Source organism: Cyprinus carpio, chromosome A3, assembly GCF_018340385.1.
Source record: "Cyprinus carpio isolate SPL01 chromosome A3, ASM1834038v1, whole genome shotgun sequence".
In the NCBI taxonomy this organism is placed as follows: domain Eukaryota; kingdom Metazoa; phylum Chordata; class Actinopteri; order Cypriniformes; family Cyprinidae; genus Cyprinus; species Cyprinus carpio.
In genome coordinates, this window is record NC_056574.1 from 8,658,541 (window position 1) to 8,672,783 (window position 14,243).

The 14,243-nt window shown below is 35.4% G+C and overlaps 1 protein-coding gene and 1 pseudogene across 1 annotated transcript in view; both read right to left on the reverse strand.

Annotated features, from left to right (window-relative positions):
* Nucleotides 1-4,794, reverse strand: part of LOC122138666 — a 76,953-nt pseudogene extending 72,159 nt beyond the window's left edge.
* LOC122134487 (butyrophilin-like protein 3) overlaps nt 1-14,243 on the reverse strand; it is a 62,825-nt gene that overhangs the window by 16,849 nt on the left and 31,733 nt on the right. Inside the window, exons 4-5 of the mRNA XM_042732335.1 lie at nt 2,309-2,581; nt 106-215 (exon numbers count right to left, since the gene is read on the reverse strand). Coding sequence (XP_042588269.1) covers nt 106-215; nt 2,309-2,581 — 383 coding nt within the window. The remainder of the gene's footprint in view (nt 1-105; nt 216-2,308; nt 2,582-14,243) is intronic.

The window sequence follows — 14,243 nt, forward strand, 5'->3', positions numbered from 1 at the left end:
GTGTATGAAATGTGTTATATAAATAAACTTGCCTTTCCTTAAAAATTTATCTCCATACTGCCTTATTTACATAAAATATATAAAATAAGAAAACAAACATTTTACCTCTGTTTTTATGAGCAAAAACACAGCTATCAGTATTCCAGCAATCACACTGAGCACAACAGCAACTGAAATCATGATGACGGATGTCCTCCAAGAACTAAACATATTACCTGCAAAACAAAACCATAAACGAAGCACATTGTGTAAAATAAACATATTTTAACAAAAATTATTAAAACATATACAGGTGCATCTCAATAAATTAGATTGTCGTGGAAAGGTTAATTTCAGTAATTCCACTCAAATTGGGAAACGCGTGTATTAAATAAATTCAGTGCACACAGACTGAAGTAGTTTAAGTCTTTGGTTCTTTTTAATGTGATGATGATTTGGCTCACATTTAACAAAAAACCCACCAATTCACTATCTCAACATATAAGAATACCTTCATGAAAGTGACATACAGTGAAGTATGGTGGACCCATACTCAGAATTCGTGCTCTGCATTTAACCCATCCAAAGTGCACCACACACAGCAGTGAACACACACACACCGTGAACACACACCCGGAGCAGTGGGCTTGTGGGTTTCGGTGCCTTGCTCAAGGGCACCTCAGTCATGGTATTGAGGGTGTGGGAGAGAGCGCTGTACATTCACTCCCCCCACCTACAATTCCTGCCGGCCCGAGACTCGAACTCACAAACCTTGGGTTGCAGGTCCAACACTCTGACCATTAGGCCACGACTTCCCCCACTCATCATAAGACCAATAAAAAAAAACAAACAAAAAAAAAAACACATTTTTAGTGAATTGTTGGCCTTCTGGAAAGTATGTTCATTTACTGTACATGTACTCAATACTTGGTAGGGGCTCCTTTTGCTTTAATTTCTGCCTCAATTTGGCGTGGCATGGAGGTGATCAGTTTGTGGCACTGCTGAGGTAGTATGGAAGCCCGGATTCTTTGACAGTGGCCTTCAGCTCATCTGCATTTTTTGGTCTCGTTTTTCATTTTCCTCTTGACAATACCCCATACTGTAGATTCTCTATGGGGTTCAGGTCTGGTGAGTTTGCTGGCCAGTCAAGCACACCAACACACCATGGTCATTTAACCAACTTTTGGTGCTTTTGGCGGTGTGGGCAGGTGCCAAATCCTGCTGGAAAATTAAATCAGCATCTCAAAAAGCTGGTCAGCAGAAGGAAGCATGAAGTGCTTCAAAATTTATTGGTAAACGGGGGTGCAGTGACTTTGATTTTCAAAAAAAACACAATGGGACCAACACCAGCAGATGACATTGCACCCCAAATCATCACAGACTGTGGAAACTTAACACTGGACTTCAAGCAACTTGGGCTCTGAGCTTCTCCACCCTTCCTCCAGACTCTAGGACCTTGATTTCCAAATGAAACACAAAACTTGCTCTCATCTGAAAAGAGGACCACTCCTTGGACTTTGGATCACTGGGCAACAGTCCAGTTCTTCTTCTCTTTAGCCCAGGTAAGTTGCCTCTGACGTTGTCTGTGGTTTCAGGAGTGGCTTAACAAGAGGAATATCACAACTGCAGCCAAATTCCTTGACACGTCTGTGTGTGGTGGCTCTTGATGCCTTGACCCCAGCCTCAGTCCATTCCTTGTGAAGCTCACCCAAATTCTTGAATCGATTTTGCTTGACAATCCTCATAAGGCTGTGGTTCTCTCGGTTGGTTGTGCATCTTTTTCTTCCACACTTTTTCCTTCCACTCAACTTTCTGTATCATGCTTGGATACAGCACTCTGTGAACAGCCAGCTTCTTTGGCATTGAATGTTTGTGACTTACCCTCCGTGTGAAGGGTGTCAATGATTGTCTTATGGACAACGTGTCAGATCAGCAGGCTTCCCCATGATTGTGTAGCCTAGTGAACCAAACTGAGAGACCATTTTTGAAGGCTCAAGAAATTGGCATGTCACCATATTCTAATTTGTTGAGATAGTGAATTGGTGGGTTTTTGTTAAATGTGAGCCGAAATCATCACAATTAAAAGAACCAAAGACTTATTCTACTCCACGAGTTCATAAATTACTGAAATAATTGAACTTTTTCATGACATTCTAATTAATTGAGATGCACATACATAATGTTCAGTTCTGAGTGGTACATAGACAGTAAAATGTTTTAGCTTTACATAATGTAATTGACTGAGCTGATAATCATTAAATCTTTTTACTGCATCAAAAATACCACAAGAAGATGACAAAATTACAGTAACAAAAGTGTCAGTTCTTACTTGTGGTGATAATCAGAGTCTCCAGCATGTGATGTCTCAGTTTGACTCTGCAGTGAATCTTGTCATCACTGTGATGTACAGTAGTGGTGTGTTTCACACTGAATCCGTCTGTGTTTCTTTGCATCTCCGTAGTTTCTGAACTCAAACTGACTCCTTCACTGTCCAGCCACTCAAGATCAGGTTCAGGGTTCCAGCCTTCAGAGTCACACTGAAGATGAAGCCCTCCTGAATGATCAAACCCATCTACAGTGATCACTGGAGGACGTCCTACAGCTACAGACCAACAAGAAGAACATTCTGTTGTTGTTCTGGCTTTTTTAAGTTAGTTAGAGTTTGTTAAGTCTAGAATACACTACACGACATTTGCCCCGATTTTCCCCCAATTTACAGTCTGGAGAAGTTGACTCTAGTTGATGAAAGTCAGAGCCAGTCTGCAGATCTGAGTTGACAGATTTCCAAGAAAATCATTTGGTGTATGATGGACACAGATGGACGATTTTTTTAAAGTCAGACTTTGATTCCATCCAAACATGTTTGATATTTTGAGCCGATTTTAGAACACATACTGTTTTCATTTGTCACTCGTCTCCTAGCAACACGGCACATGTTTCTGCATGAGTTTTGTTATCGGAGCAACTTGAAAGTCTGGTAGTGTGTGATCCTCAGTTGTTTAGTGTGTGATGGCCAGCTTTCCTTTGTGATTATTTACAAGGTCGTTAAGTGTATGGTTTTAAAAGCTGTTCAGATTTTAGTAGTCGTAGTAGTGTATTCCAGCCTTTAGTTTTCACTGGTTTACTCACCTTCAACTCTGACATCAACAATGGCATCATCAGACCAGGATTTAGACTCAATAAAACACTTATAAAGTCCTTCATCAGAGACTCGGACTGATGAGAGTTTGAGTGATGCATCTCCTCTCTGTAGCTCTTGATGATTCAGTTTTGTTCTCCCTCTGTAGGACTGACTCTGATCTGTATTTTTGTCTACATGATCATCATAAAGATGCACTAGTGTGTCTTTCAGATCAGATCTAAACCACTCCACTCTCATGTCCACAACACTGATGTTGGGTTTGACTGAACAGGGCAGAATCACATCTTCACCAGCTACAGCAAGAACAGGATCTACAGATCCCCACGACTTCATACCGCTCTGTTACAAGAGAAAGAAAGCAGGTCTAATTAAATGTGAACCTCCTGTCAGCTGAACTGTCATCCTTCAAGGGCTACAGCGTTCACATGTAAAGCAGTGACTGTTTGACTGTCACACAGCTCTGCGTCCGATCATCTCTGCTTGAAAACACTGCTTTTGTGCATTTTACCATTAGCATTAATAAATGGCTCTTTGTAAACTTTATTTTAATTGGTTAATATTTCTGAATAATGATAAATAACTGACAATTTATCCAGGAAACCTACAGCTTCGGTTCTGTGGTTTCTACACTTAAGCTGATAAAATAATTTCACCTGAGATCAAAATTTCACATCCATTTATTTGGTAAGAATGTAATCAATGGCATAATGTACAGTGACCTGGTCATTTATCACATAAACTATAAACTAAACTATAAATTATAAATATAGTTCAGCTGGACAATGAATGAACATGAACACACACTTCAGCTCTTTTCATGGGTGTGAATAATTACCTGATATTGAATCTGTAATTCCATTAATAATCAGCAAAGTCAAACAAATGAACTTCATCTCTAAAGGACACAAAGGAAAATAAAACATTATAGAAACAGTTAACTCATGTGTTAACATTCATGTGTTCACTCTGAATACTTGCACATTAACATTTACAATTACATTTTACATGCTGGTGAGATTTTTTTAGTTTTCAAAAAAGATGAAGTTGGGTGTGAATATTTTTGTTTTCAAAAAAGAGGAAATCCAGTTTAACTAGGGTGACAATATTTTATAGAGGGCCTATTCTACACAAGCAAGCAACGCTTGCAATATATATATATATATATATATATATATTATATATATATATATATATATTATATATATATATATATATATATATATTTATATACAGCAGCTTCGAAAAAGGCAATGTAACCTGCCCGTGCTGAGATGAGTCGTATCATGTGACGAATATTGACAAATTGGCAATATTAAGAGGATTTAGTATTTCCTATGTAGGCCTGTTACATTCTTTCTTACATGACGAGTTTTTTAACAGGTCTATTAATTTATACAATTAATTATTGGCCTATAATTAAAAGTATTAACACTGCAGTCATCAATGAAAATGAAGAGCAGCTTTATTTCGTGCACCAATTTTCAAAAACAACCTGTATAACTTACAGTACGTTTTCTTCTCATGTTTTTCACTATATGGGCCACAAGAGAAATATTAAAGGAATAATTTAAGACAGTTATATACCGTTTTCAGCATATGTTGAAGTAGTTTCGTCTCGCGTTGTCTCAGAGAAAATGCGCCGTTAATGCAGAGAAAGATCCGTTAGTTTTTACTTCACTTTCTCTTTTAATTGACTGACGTTCACCAGCGTAAATCTTGATTACTGTTTCAGAGTTTCTTGGTTGTTTCTTGACCCCTCCCCCATAATATCAATTGTTTATAGGCCACATACTAGGCTCTTCTTTTTTCTTTAGGTTTTTAATGTTTATCTTTCAATGTTAATGAAAATGACACCAAAGAACATTAGGGGATCCTTGTGGGGGCTGTGCGGGGGGAGTTTCTGATGGGGCTATCCCCGTCAAGCCCCGCCCTTGCGCCGCCACTGTCTACAAGGCTTCCTACCAGTGATCATCTTTCACAAAACTGAACATCTACCACAGTTTTATCATAGGTAGAATGCAAAATGTTTCAATACAAGCATTTTTAATTAAATGTAATTAATGCAATATTTCAAACCTTCAACCCACGAGAGAAAATCAACCTGCCGCAACAGTTTAAAATTAGACCAATTCCGGAACAAAATGCGGATTGGGCGACCCTGCATCCAACACGAGCTGCATATTAATATGGGCTCCCTGATGCGCAGAAATAATATTCAACATTATAATGTTTGCTGGAGCAGGCGGCGATGGTCAGAAATTGGGAGCGGATTTAAGAAAACAGTCCTGTGCAGATCTTTAATATAAAAACGCACACAATGAACGGCGACTGTAGAAAGCAAAAGCCGAATCCCGGAACTTTTGGGCGATTTAGAAATCTCGACCAGACGCGGTGTTTTTTGGGGTGTCCAAAAAGAGGACATGTCCAGGGAAAATAGGACTTATGGTCACCCTATTTTACATACACATCTACAATCAGCTGGTTAAATTAGTCCCAGAGAAAGCAAGACACAAAAAATCTACATATTTTTCGGTTGAAATTAGTCTCTGTTGGTGAGGAGTGTCTCAGGCTTTAACTGTAGGATTATTACTGGCTTCTGCCGAGCGCTGAGATCTTTACAATCATTTTGAAGGAAGCCAATAGATTTTAAATGTCTCTTTACTACAAAGCTCCAAGATCACAGTCAGTTTTTCATTCAGAGCAGATAAAGTCATTTACTACAAGTTTACATCTGTTCGTCTAGTAAGTAGAGCGTTTACATTTTCGTATTTGATTTAATAAAAATATTATTACAACAAAATAGCACAAATTCAAAGTCACTTTTCAGCAATGAAGTGAAGGGTTAACAATAGAACCAGATCAAATCAAGACTGATAAAGAAGAAAAAAAAAAGATCAAACAGTTTTATTGCATTTTGACTTCATTTTTGTAAAGGCTTAATATTTTTTTTTAATTAATTTCTGAATAAACAGAGGAGGGGTTTAAGGAATCTACGTTTTTGTATTAAATATTTTGCCAATATTATAATGTAATTAATCAAATGAAATAAAAATGAAACACAAAAAAAAAAAACTTTCCTTTAAAGGGTCAAGAAAAGCCGCTCGAGAAATTGCATTAAAACATTTTACACAGGCGTGTATCGAACTGCACGCCGAAGTCATCAGTCAGTGACCGCAGGGTCCTTTCAGTCACTGTACGCCTGTCACGCCGTAGTTTCCAGTCTTCTATTATGTCAAACCATTTGAATGTTAAAGTGTCAGAAACTTAAGTTATAGTATATACTATAGTGTATTAAAATTGCAAGTATGTTTAAACTCTTGTTTCTGTGTTCAAATAAGGATGCTATACTCCAAACAATGAGTTCCAAGCAGAGACGAAATAAACTGCTGGATATTGTGTCCAGATCATTGTATTCTGAGAAAGAGGTGATAAATGAACATAAACAGATGTAATGCTGTCATGTTTGATCAGTTCTCTTGATGCATTCAAGATGTATTACGTATCTTCAATATATTGTCCACCCTGTAGATTTATTTAATCAAAAACTAATCAAATAAGTACATATTTAATCAACTTGATATGGCTAAATATTTGTCAATCTTCTTATTGGAGAGTTTTACACTAATAAATATGACATTTTTACAGATTGGATCCTGATTTATAACTAGAAAACCACCCCAGAAATATCTATATAAATATATTGATCAGTCTGTAGCTCAGTCTAACGGTCAGTGTTTTCTGGCACACACCTGCTCTGTTAGATGTTCATCCGAGAGCTCATCTCAAACAGCAGCGATGCGCTGGAGAAACTGCGGCACAAGATGATCACAGCAGGAGGAGATACAGCAGCAGTGGAGATCCACCTGCAGACAGATGCTGCCAAAGACACCTTCACCATCCAGGTACCTTCAACACACAACTCCTGCATCACGGCTCTGTGAGGGGCTCAAGAACAGAATCATGCATCAGAATCAGATTAAACAGCTCCCAATGATACTTTTTTTCAGACTACTCATGTTTCCCATTACCGTCACTTTAATTAAATTATCAAGACCAATAGCGTTGAAAGGGGAAAAGATGAAGAATAGCTTTTCTATTGCTAATGTGTGTAATTCCAAAGCTGTTTTCAGACTTTTTAGTCATACAAATAATCAACCATCTACAGAACTTTCTAGTGCACATGTGCCTCTGTGTGGGTATAGCAGTCATTGCAGATACAAAGGCGTGTGATTGGTTGTATTGCAATGCATGAAAATAAATCTTTTGATGCAACTTTAAAGCAGATTTAAATATAATGCTGCAACTGACATCCATGTTCACATCTCACTTTAATCTTGGCTTTGCATTTAGTTTAACTATTCGGAGGCATTTATTTTTTTGCCCTCGTATCTTGAGCTTACAATCTTATTCATTAAAGCAGCTGAACCACAGTGACTTACTAATTTACCCTTTCAATAAATATAATAAAGTTTACAATCTCTGCAGATTCACTTGATAAATATTTCTTATTATAAATATAATCTATTAAACATAATGTATAACAATTTAACTACAAAATGACAACTGAAATATGCATTTAAAGCACTAATTTTTACATATTTTAAATAATTTGCACATTAAATTTAAAATTCCACATGTATAAAAAATGAAGTATTAAGTATAAGTTTACATTTACTTACGTTTTGATACACAGTAAAATGTACAACATTGACATATTATATAGCACTAAAACGTACAAGTACTTACGTATTAGCAGCTAAAAACGTAAATCATCTAACGTAAAGTGTGAATGTATGTGAATTCCCATGTATTAATATTAAAATCGTGGCTTTTAATGATTTAAATCTGCTGTATTCAATTGTCATATCAATACATGTTTTAGTTGAATTTATTGAAAGCAGTTTACTCCAACCTCATCTACTTAAAAGGAAATAACATTTTCTGTTCATGCTGCAAAAACTCGTTTCGGGGGATTACACAATGTTAAACGAGACTACACTTTGAAACCTTAAAATGAATACTATTTCTGTAATTGTTTAACCATTTTGTAATATTTTGCTGTGCGATTTTCTCCTATGCAGTGACTGACAATACAACCATAAGATACACCAAAGCACAACATAAAATTACAAATCACATCCATTTGATTTGTTTGCTGTACTCCATATCTTTAGAATCCATGTGTTTGCAAGGAACAGATCCAAATTCAGCCCTTTATCAATCGATCTTCATCTTCACTCTCAGCAACCGTCACAGTCAAAGCCCGCGCTCGTTATGATTCGATTAATAAATTAAATTCTGCTCTGTACCCTTTCATTACCGCCTACTGCGACTGGAACTCATCATCATTTGAACTACTTTTGGTACCACTTTTGACATTTTCGCAAAAGTGTTATTCATTTATTTATAGCCTAACAGTATGTAGTTTTAAGAAATGGTTATGGGTAGGTTTAGGGGTAGGTGTAGGATTAGTGGCTCAAAATATCGTTTTAATGCTATATTTTTACTAAAATTTTCATTTTCCTACACATTTTCTGTCCATTATGTTTTAGTCTTTTAACATTCTGTATAAAATGGGTAGGTTTAGGTTTGGGGTTTAGGGATCTTACATTTATCAAAAAAATTATAAAAAGGGAAAATATACATATATTTTATGACATGAAAGATTCGTGACTTTAGTTAAGTTGTACTCCGTTGCAGTAACTATGGGGGGCTAGTCAGAGCACTGGTCATAACCGCTGGTTATTTTCTCAGCTTTAATTAAGTTGTACGTAGTTATATAACTGTCGGGGGGCTAGCATAACCGCTGATTATTGTTTGAGCTTTATTTAAGTTGTACGTAGTTCATTTTAACTATCGGGGCTAGACAAAGAGTACTAGCATAACCGCTGATTATTGTGGTGAGCTTTAACTAATTTGTGCATGGGTAACTGAGGGGGACTAAACGAAAATACTATTTCAAATATGGTAAGTATGGGTAACCTATTAAATAGTATTAGTCATAACCTCTGGCTAATGTTTAGACTGGAGATTTTGTGATCGTGGGGCACACGTAGAAGAACGGCCGTCGTGGGGCACCCTGAGCGACATAGATTCCTGAACGAGTAGGCTAAATATAAAGTAAAGAGTTAACTAGAATAATCCAATGTCAGAATAATAATAATAATAATAATATTTAGAGACAGACAATCAACCAATTTGCCTTTCAACCTAAATTCGAGGTCATACTAAAATGGAGTCAGATTAGAATTGGATTTAAATTGAATAACTCTACATGCTGAAAAGCAGTGGTGGACAGTAACGGAGTAGCTTTACTTCGTTACTGTACTTAAGTACATTTTTAAAGTATCTGTACTTTACTGGAGTAGTTTTATTTTAAGTAACTTTTACTTTTACTTCACTACATTCCAAAGCATAAGATCGTACTTTTTACTTCACTACACTTTCATAAAACATATCGTACGACTCCTTATAATATATCACGTGCTCTGACACGCAGAAGCGGTGTCTGATTCAAGAACGAACCGATTCTTTTCAATGAACCTTTTAAAACGATTCATTCACGAATTAGAATGATCCGACTGCAGCTGTTCTCGAGTCGACAACTCACTGATTCAAATGAACCGTTTAGTGCGAGTCTCTAGTGAACTGAATTCACAAATAAGAACCGGGAGATCTTGTGAGCGTGCGCGCGACTGATGCTGCTGTAAGTTACTAATGTCGAATATTAGGATTAATTATTGTAACTGAAAACGTGCGGTTTTCTAGTGAACTGATGTCATTTGTTTGTGAACTAAATCTGCTGTAAAGGGGTGATCTATTTTAAGCCCACTGAAATGCTTGAATGCAAACACATCAGCATCTGTGCCTCTTAGGTCAAAAAAATAAAACATTAAAATAACACAGATGAAATAAAATAACTAATGCACCTTCAAATTCCCGCTGTCATAACATTAACAGTTCTATTAAAATGTTACGCATTTATCCCTATGTGACGTCTGTTTTGATATTGTTTATCAACAGTATAAAGGTATAAACGTTTATATTGTTTGAATTAACCACCCAACTAGACAGATATGAATGTTTATTCATAACCATACTGAAAATAAGTATATATTGGTAGCTGATGCTAACTGTCTAGCTAACAAGCTTGCTGGTGCTAAGTTTAGTAATTTTTAAAAATAAAGTCCAAATATTTTTATTTATTATATCTGGGGGGAAAGAAAGGCTGTGATGTTCAGAACATGGTAACTACAGTAATTATCAAAGTGGGAAGTGATGTCCTCTAGGAGTATTTGACCAGGGGTGTTTAGACCACAGACAAGCTTTGAGAATAAATAAATTACTAATTTTGATTAGTAATATGCATTGCTAAGAACTTCATTTAGACAAATTTAAAGGTGATTTTCTCAATGTTTTGATTTTTTTGCACCCTTAGATTCCAGATTTTTAAATAGTTGTATCTCAGCCAAATATCATCCTTTCCTAACAGCTTATTTATTTATCTCAATTTCGAAAAATTGACCCTTATGACTGTTTTTTTGGTCCAGGGTCACAAATCTGTTTTCTTTCAGGTACATCACAGTGTAAGCTTCATAGTGAACATTACTACATCACTCTCGTCAGCGTAGTCCATATCAACAACAAAAATGTATCTTGACTCCATGTAGTGGTTATTTTGGGAAAATTCCAGGTATTTTGAGCAGTGGGATTATAAAAAAAAATAAAAAATGTGCTAATATAAAATTAAATGAAGTAGCCTATATAAAAATTGCAAAATAAATCTATCTATCAATACTTTTTTTTACTTAAGTACATTAAAAAATAGAGTACTTTTGTACTTTCACTCGAGTAAAATTGAAAAAGTAGTACTTTTACTTTTACTGGAGTAACATTTTATTATACGTATCTGTACTTTTACTCAAGTACTTGATTTGTGTACTTCGTCCACCACTGCTGAAAAGACCGAACGCGGAAGAAACCTTCAGCCAGCACCGGATACCTTCCTTGGACCGAGTGCCTGGACCTTACATACAGGGCTGAGTTTCCCAAAAGCTTCGTAAGATATAAGAAGTTCGTAAAAACGATCGTACGACTGATCTTAATATTACGGTCTGTTTCCCAAAAGCATCGGAACTTAAGTAGCACTTGAAAATCAGCGTAGATCTACAAGTGCTCTGGAGTAATCGTAAAGCCCCTGTGCATCGTATGAAGACAGATTTATGCGGTCACCTGCAGGACAATCGGCAGATTACACCTTTAACTTTATTCAAGCGCTTTATTCATGTGATTATAGCTAAGTTTGAATTTATAAATGAAATAATGAAAAAGGGCAGAAAAAAAATACAAATACACATCTAAATTAAATGACTGAACAAAAAATGAATGAAATAAGTAATGTAGGGAACAAGTTCAAAGACTGAGAAAAAAAAGGGATAAACTAAAAAAATGAATAAAAATAAAACTGTCAATGCTTTACCTGCAGCCATTTTGGGGCCTAGAAATAAAGTCTCTACAAATATAGGCTACTTATAACTATAATATTATATTATATATATATTATATTATATTATCTTATATTATATTATATTATATTATATTATTATATTATGTATATTCGAGCTGTCGGGAACAGAGCATTAGGTTAACATTTCAATAAACGAGCGTGTAGTACTACAATTACGAGCCATTCTATAAGGTGACATTTCAGCACTTGACAAACGGATAGCGACTCCTAAGTGGCACTTAAAGCACGGCTACGTGCGACTGTGTTAAGTGCATTTTTGGAAAACGCACGTGAAACAATAACGAATGTTCGTAAAATTACTCGTAGAAAATGCTCTTAGGCGCTAAGATCAATCATTATCGGGAAACCCAGCCCAGGTTTCCAGAAGCAGGCTTAATCTAGAATAATTAATCATGGTTTAAAAAATTTCTTTCTGAAACAGTTATCGGGAAGATTACTAACTCCGGTACTGTGGAGTCCTGGACTAAAATTAACTAGATTGATTTAAAACCAACTGTGCTAATCTGAATTAGCATGACAGAGGTCGCCTGGAATGAACCAAGAAAAGCTTAAAATTTGTATGGAACTGAGAAGCAAATCTAAGAAAAAACAATAGCAGTGGAAAAAAAGACTGCAATCTAGGAATGCCCTAGAAATCACTTTTGTTATGAATTCTTGCTAAATTCTTGCAATCAGCTGTTGTTCTCAGTTTTGCAACATTTTTATTATTATTATTATTATTATGTGTTACATAAAGTAGCTGTTTTATAGATAGAAAGAGAGAGATAGAGAGTCATGGAATTATTTAGCACCCTAAGAAATATGATCAAAGAAGGTTATGAAAATAAATCTGTATTGTTTATCCTTTTGGTCTTTCAAAAAAAAAGCAAATAAAAAATATATATATATATATATATATATATATTTAAATAACAAAAATCTTACTTTCCCACAAAACCACATTACGAAAATGATTATATTTCATATTTATATAAAATTTTCTTTAATACACATTGGCTACAATTATTTGTAGTCCTAGAAATTATTATGAGTAAACACTCTGAAGATCTATATATTGTCATTCATATTCACATTTTGTTAGCACACAAGGGTGATTAGGAATATGGAAATATCCAGCCCATGAATTCCTCTTTCACAGGAAAATAAATATGAGACGGAACACAAGGCCAAATTCTCTTTATCATCCATCACAATGAGAAAAAAACAACAAAGAAATATAGTTCTGATGCGCAGCAACAGATTGTTGAGCTTCTCAAAATATGATATCAAGTAAATAGCACAAAATACAAAATGAATAAATAAATGTAAGAAAAGAGCTAAAGCATTAAACATTTCCACAATTAGGATAATAATTAAGGAGTTCCAATCAACAGGAAACATTACAAATCTGCTACAGAATATTGTCTGTTTCTGTACTGTCTTAATTGCAACGTGAGGAAGATAGTTTTGAGTGGCCAAAGACACTCCAAGGATAACAGCTGCATAATTGCAGAAAATAGCAGAGTCTTGGGGTCAGAAAGCTTTATAATGGACCGTGGTTGAATCTTCCAACAGAACAATGATCTAAAAGGACCCTCAAAATCAACACAAAAATGGGTCACTGAGCACCAAAACAAAGTTTCATGGCCATCAGTTCCCTGACCTGAACCCTAGAAAACTGAAGAGGAGAGAGTATCAACATGAAGCTGTGAATCTGAAGGGTCTGGAGTGATTCTGAATGAAGGAATGGTCTCTGATCTTCTCAGGTGTTCTCCAAACTCATCAGGCATTATAGGAGAGAGATTTCTTTCTTTTTTTTAAATAAAGGATCAAAATTATTAACAGTGCAAATTTATTTCCACAGGCTTCTTTGTGGCTGTCTACCTAGGGTGGCAATAATTGTGATATATGAAGACTGAAAATTTATATTTATATCATCATTATATATCTGACCGCTTATCCTGAAAGCTTATAGTCTTCTACATGTTCTTCCTGTGCAGTATCTACAAGATTAAAAAAATCGAGATCAATATCATGATGATTTATTTATTTGGTGAGTAGATGTGTAATAAGTGGGATAATGTACAGTGAGCATGTCATTTCAAAATAACCGCAAAAATAACTTACTGTATTCCTTGCATAATTATATCTTCCTCCCTCTTTCTTTTATAAGCACACACTTCATCTCTTTAAAACACAGCTCTTCAAAAAGGAGTAAAATCATCACTGATATTAAATCCATAATTGCACTAATATTCACCAGAGTCAAAAAATGAACTTCATCTCTGAATGAATAGAAATATTGAAAAGAGAAAACATTATATACACAGATGCTAAAATAGAAATATGAAAAGAGAAAAGGTTTTATAATCAAAACTCACAGAATGGTGTGTAACATGCAAATGTTCTGCTTCAGAATACTTACACAAACACTTACCAAACACATTTGATACACACATCTACAATCATTTTCTGTTCCAGGAAAACTGGTTAAAACTGAAATGCACACCATATATCTGATTCATGTTTCTTTGATCACTCCGTCCAATGAAAGATGCGCGGGTGTATGTGACAGAACACACCCATTAAACAGTTCACTTAGTCAAAATCATCATA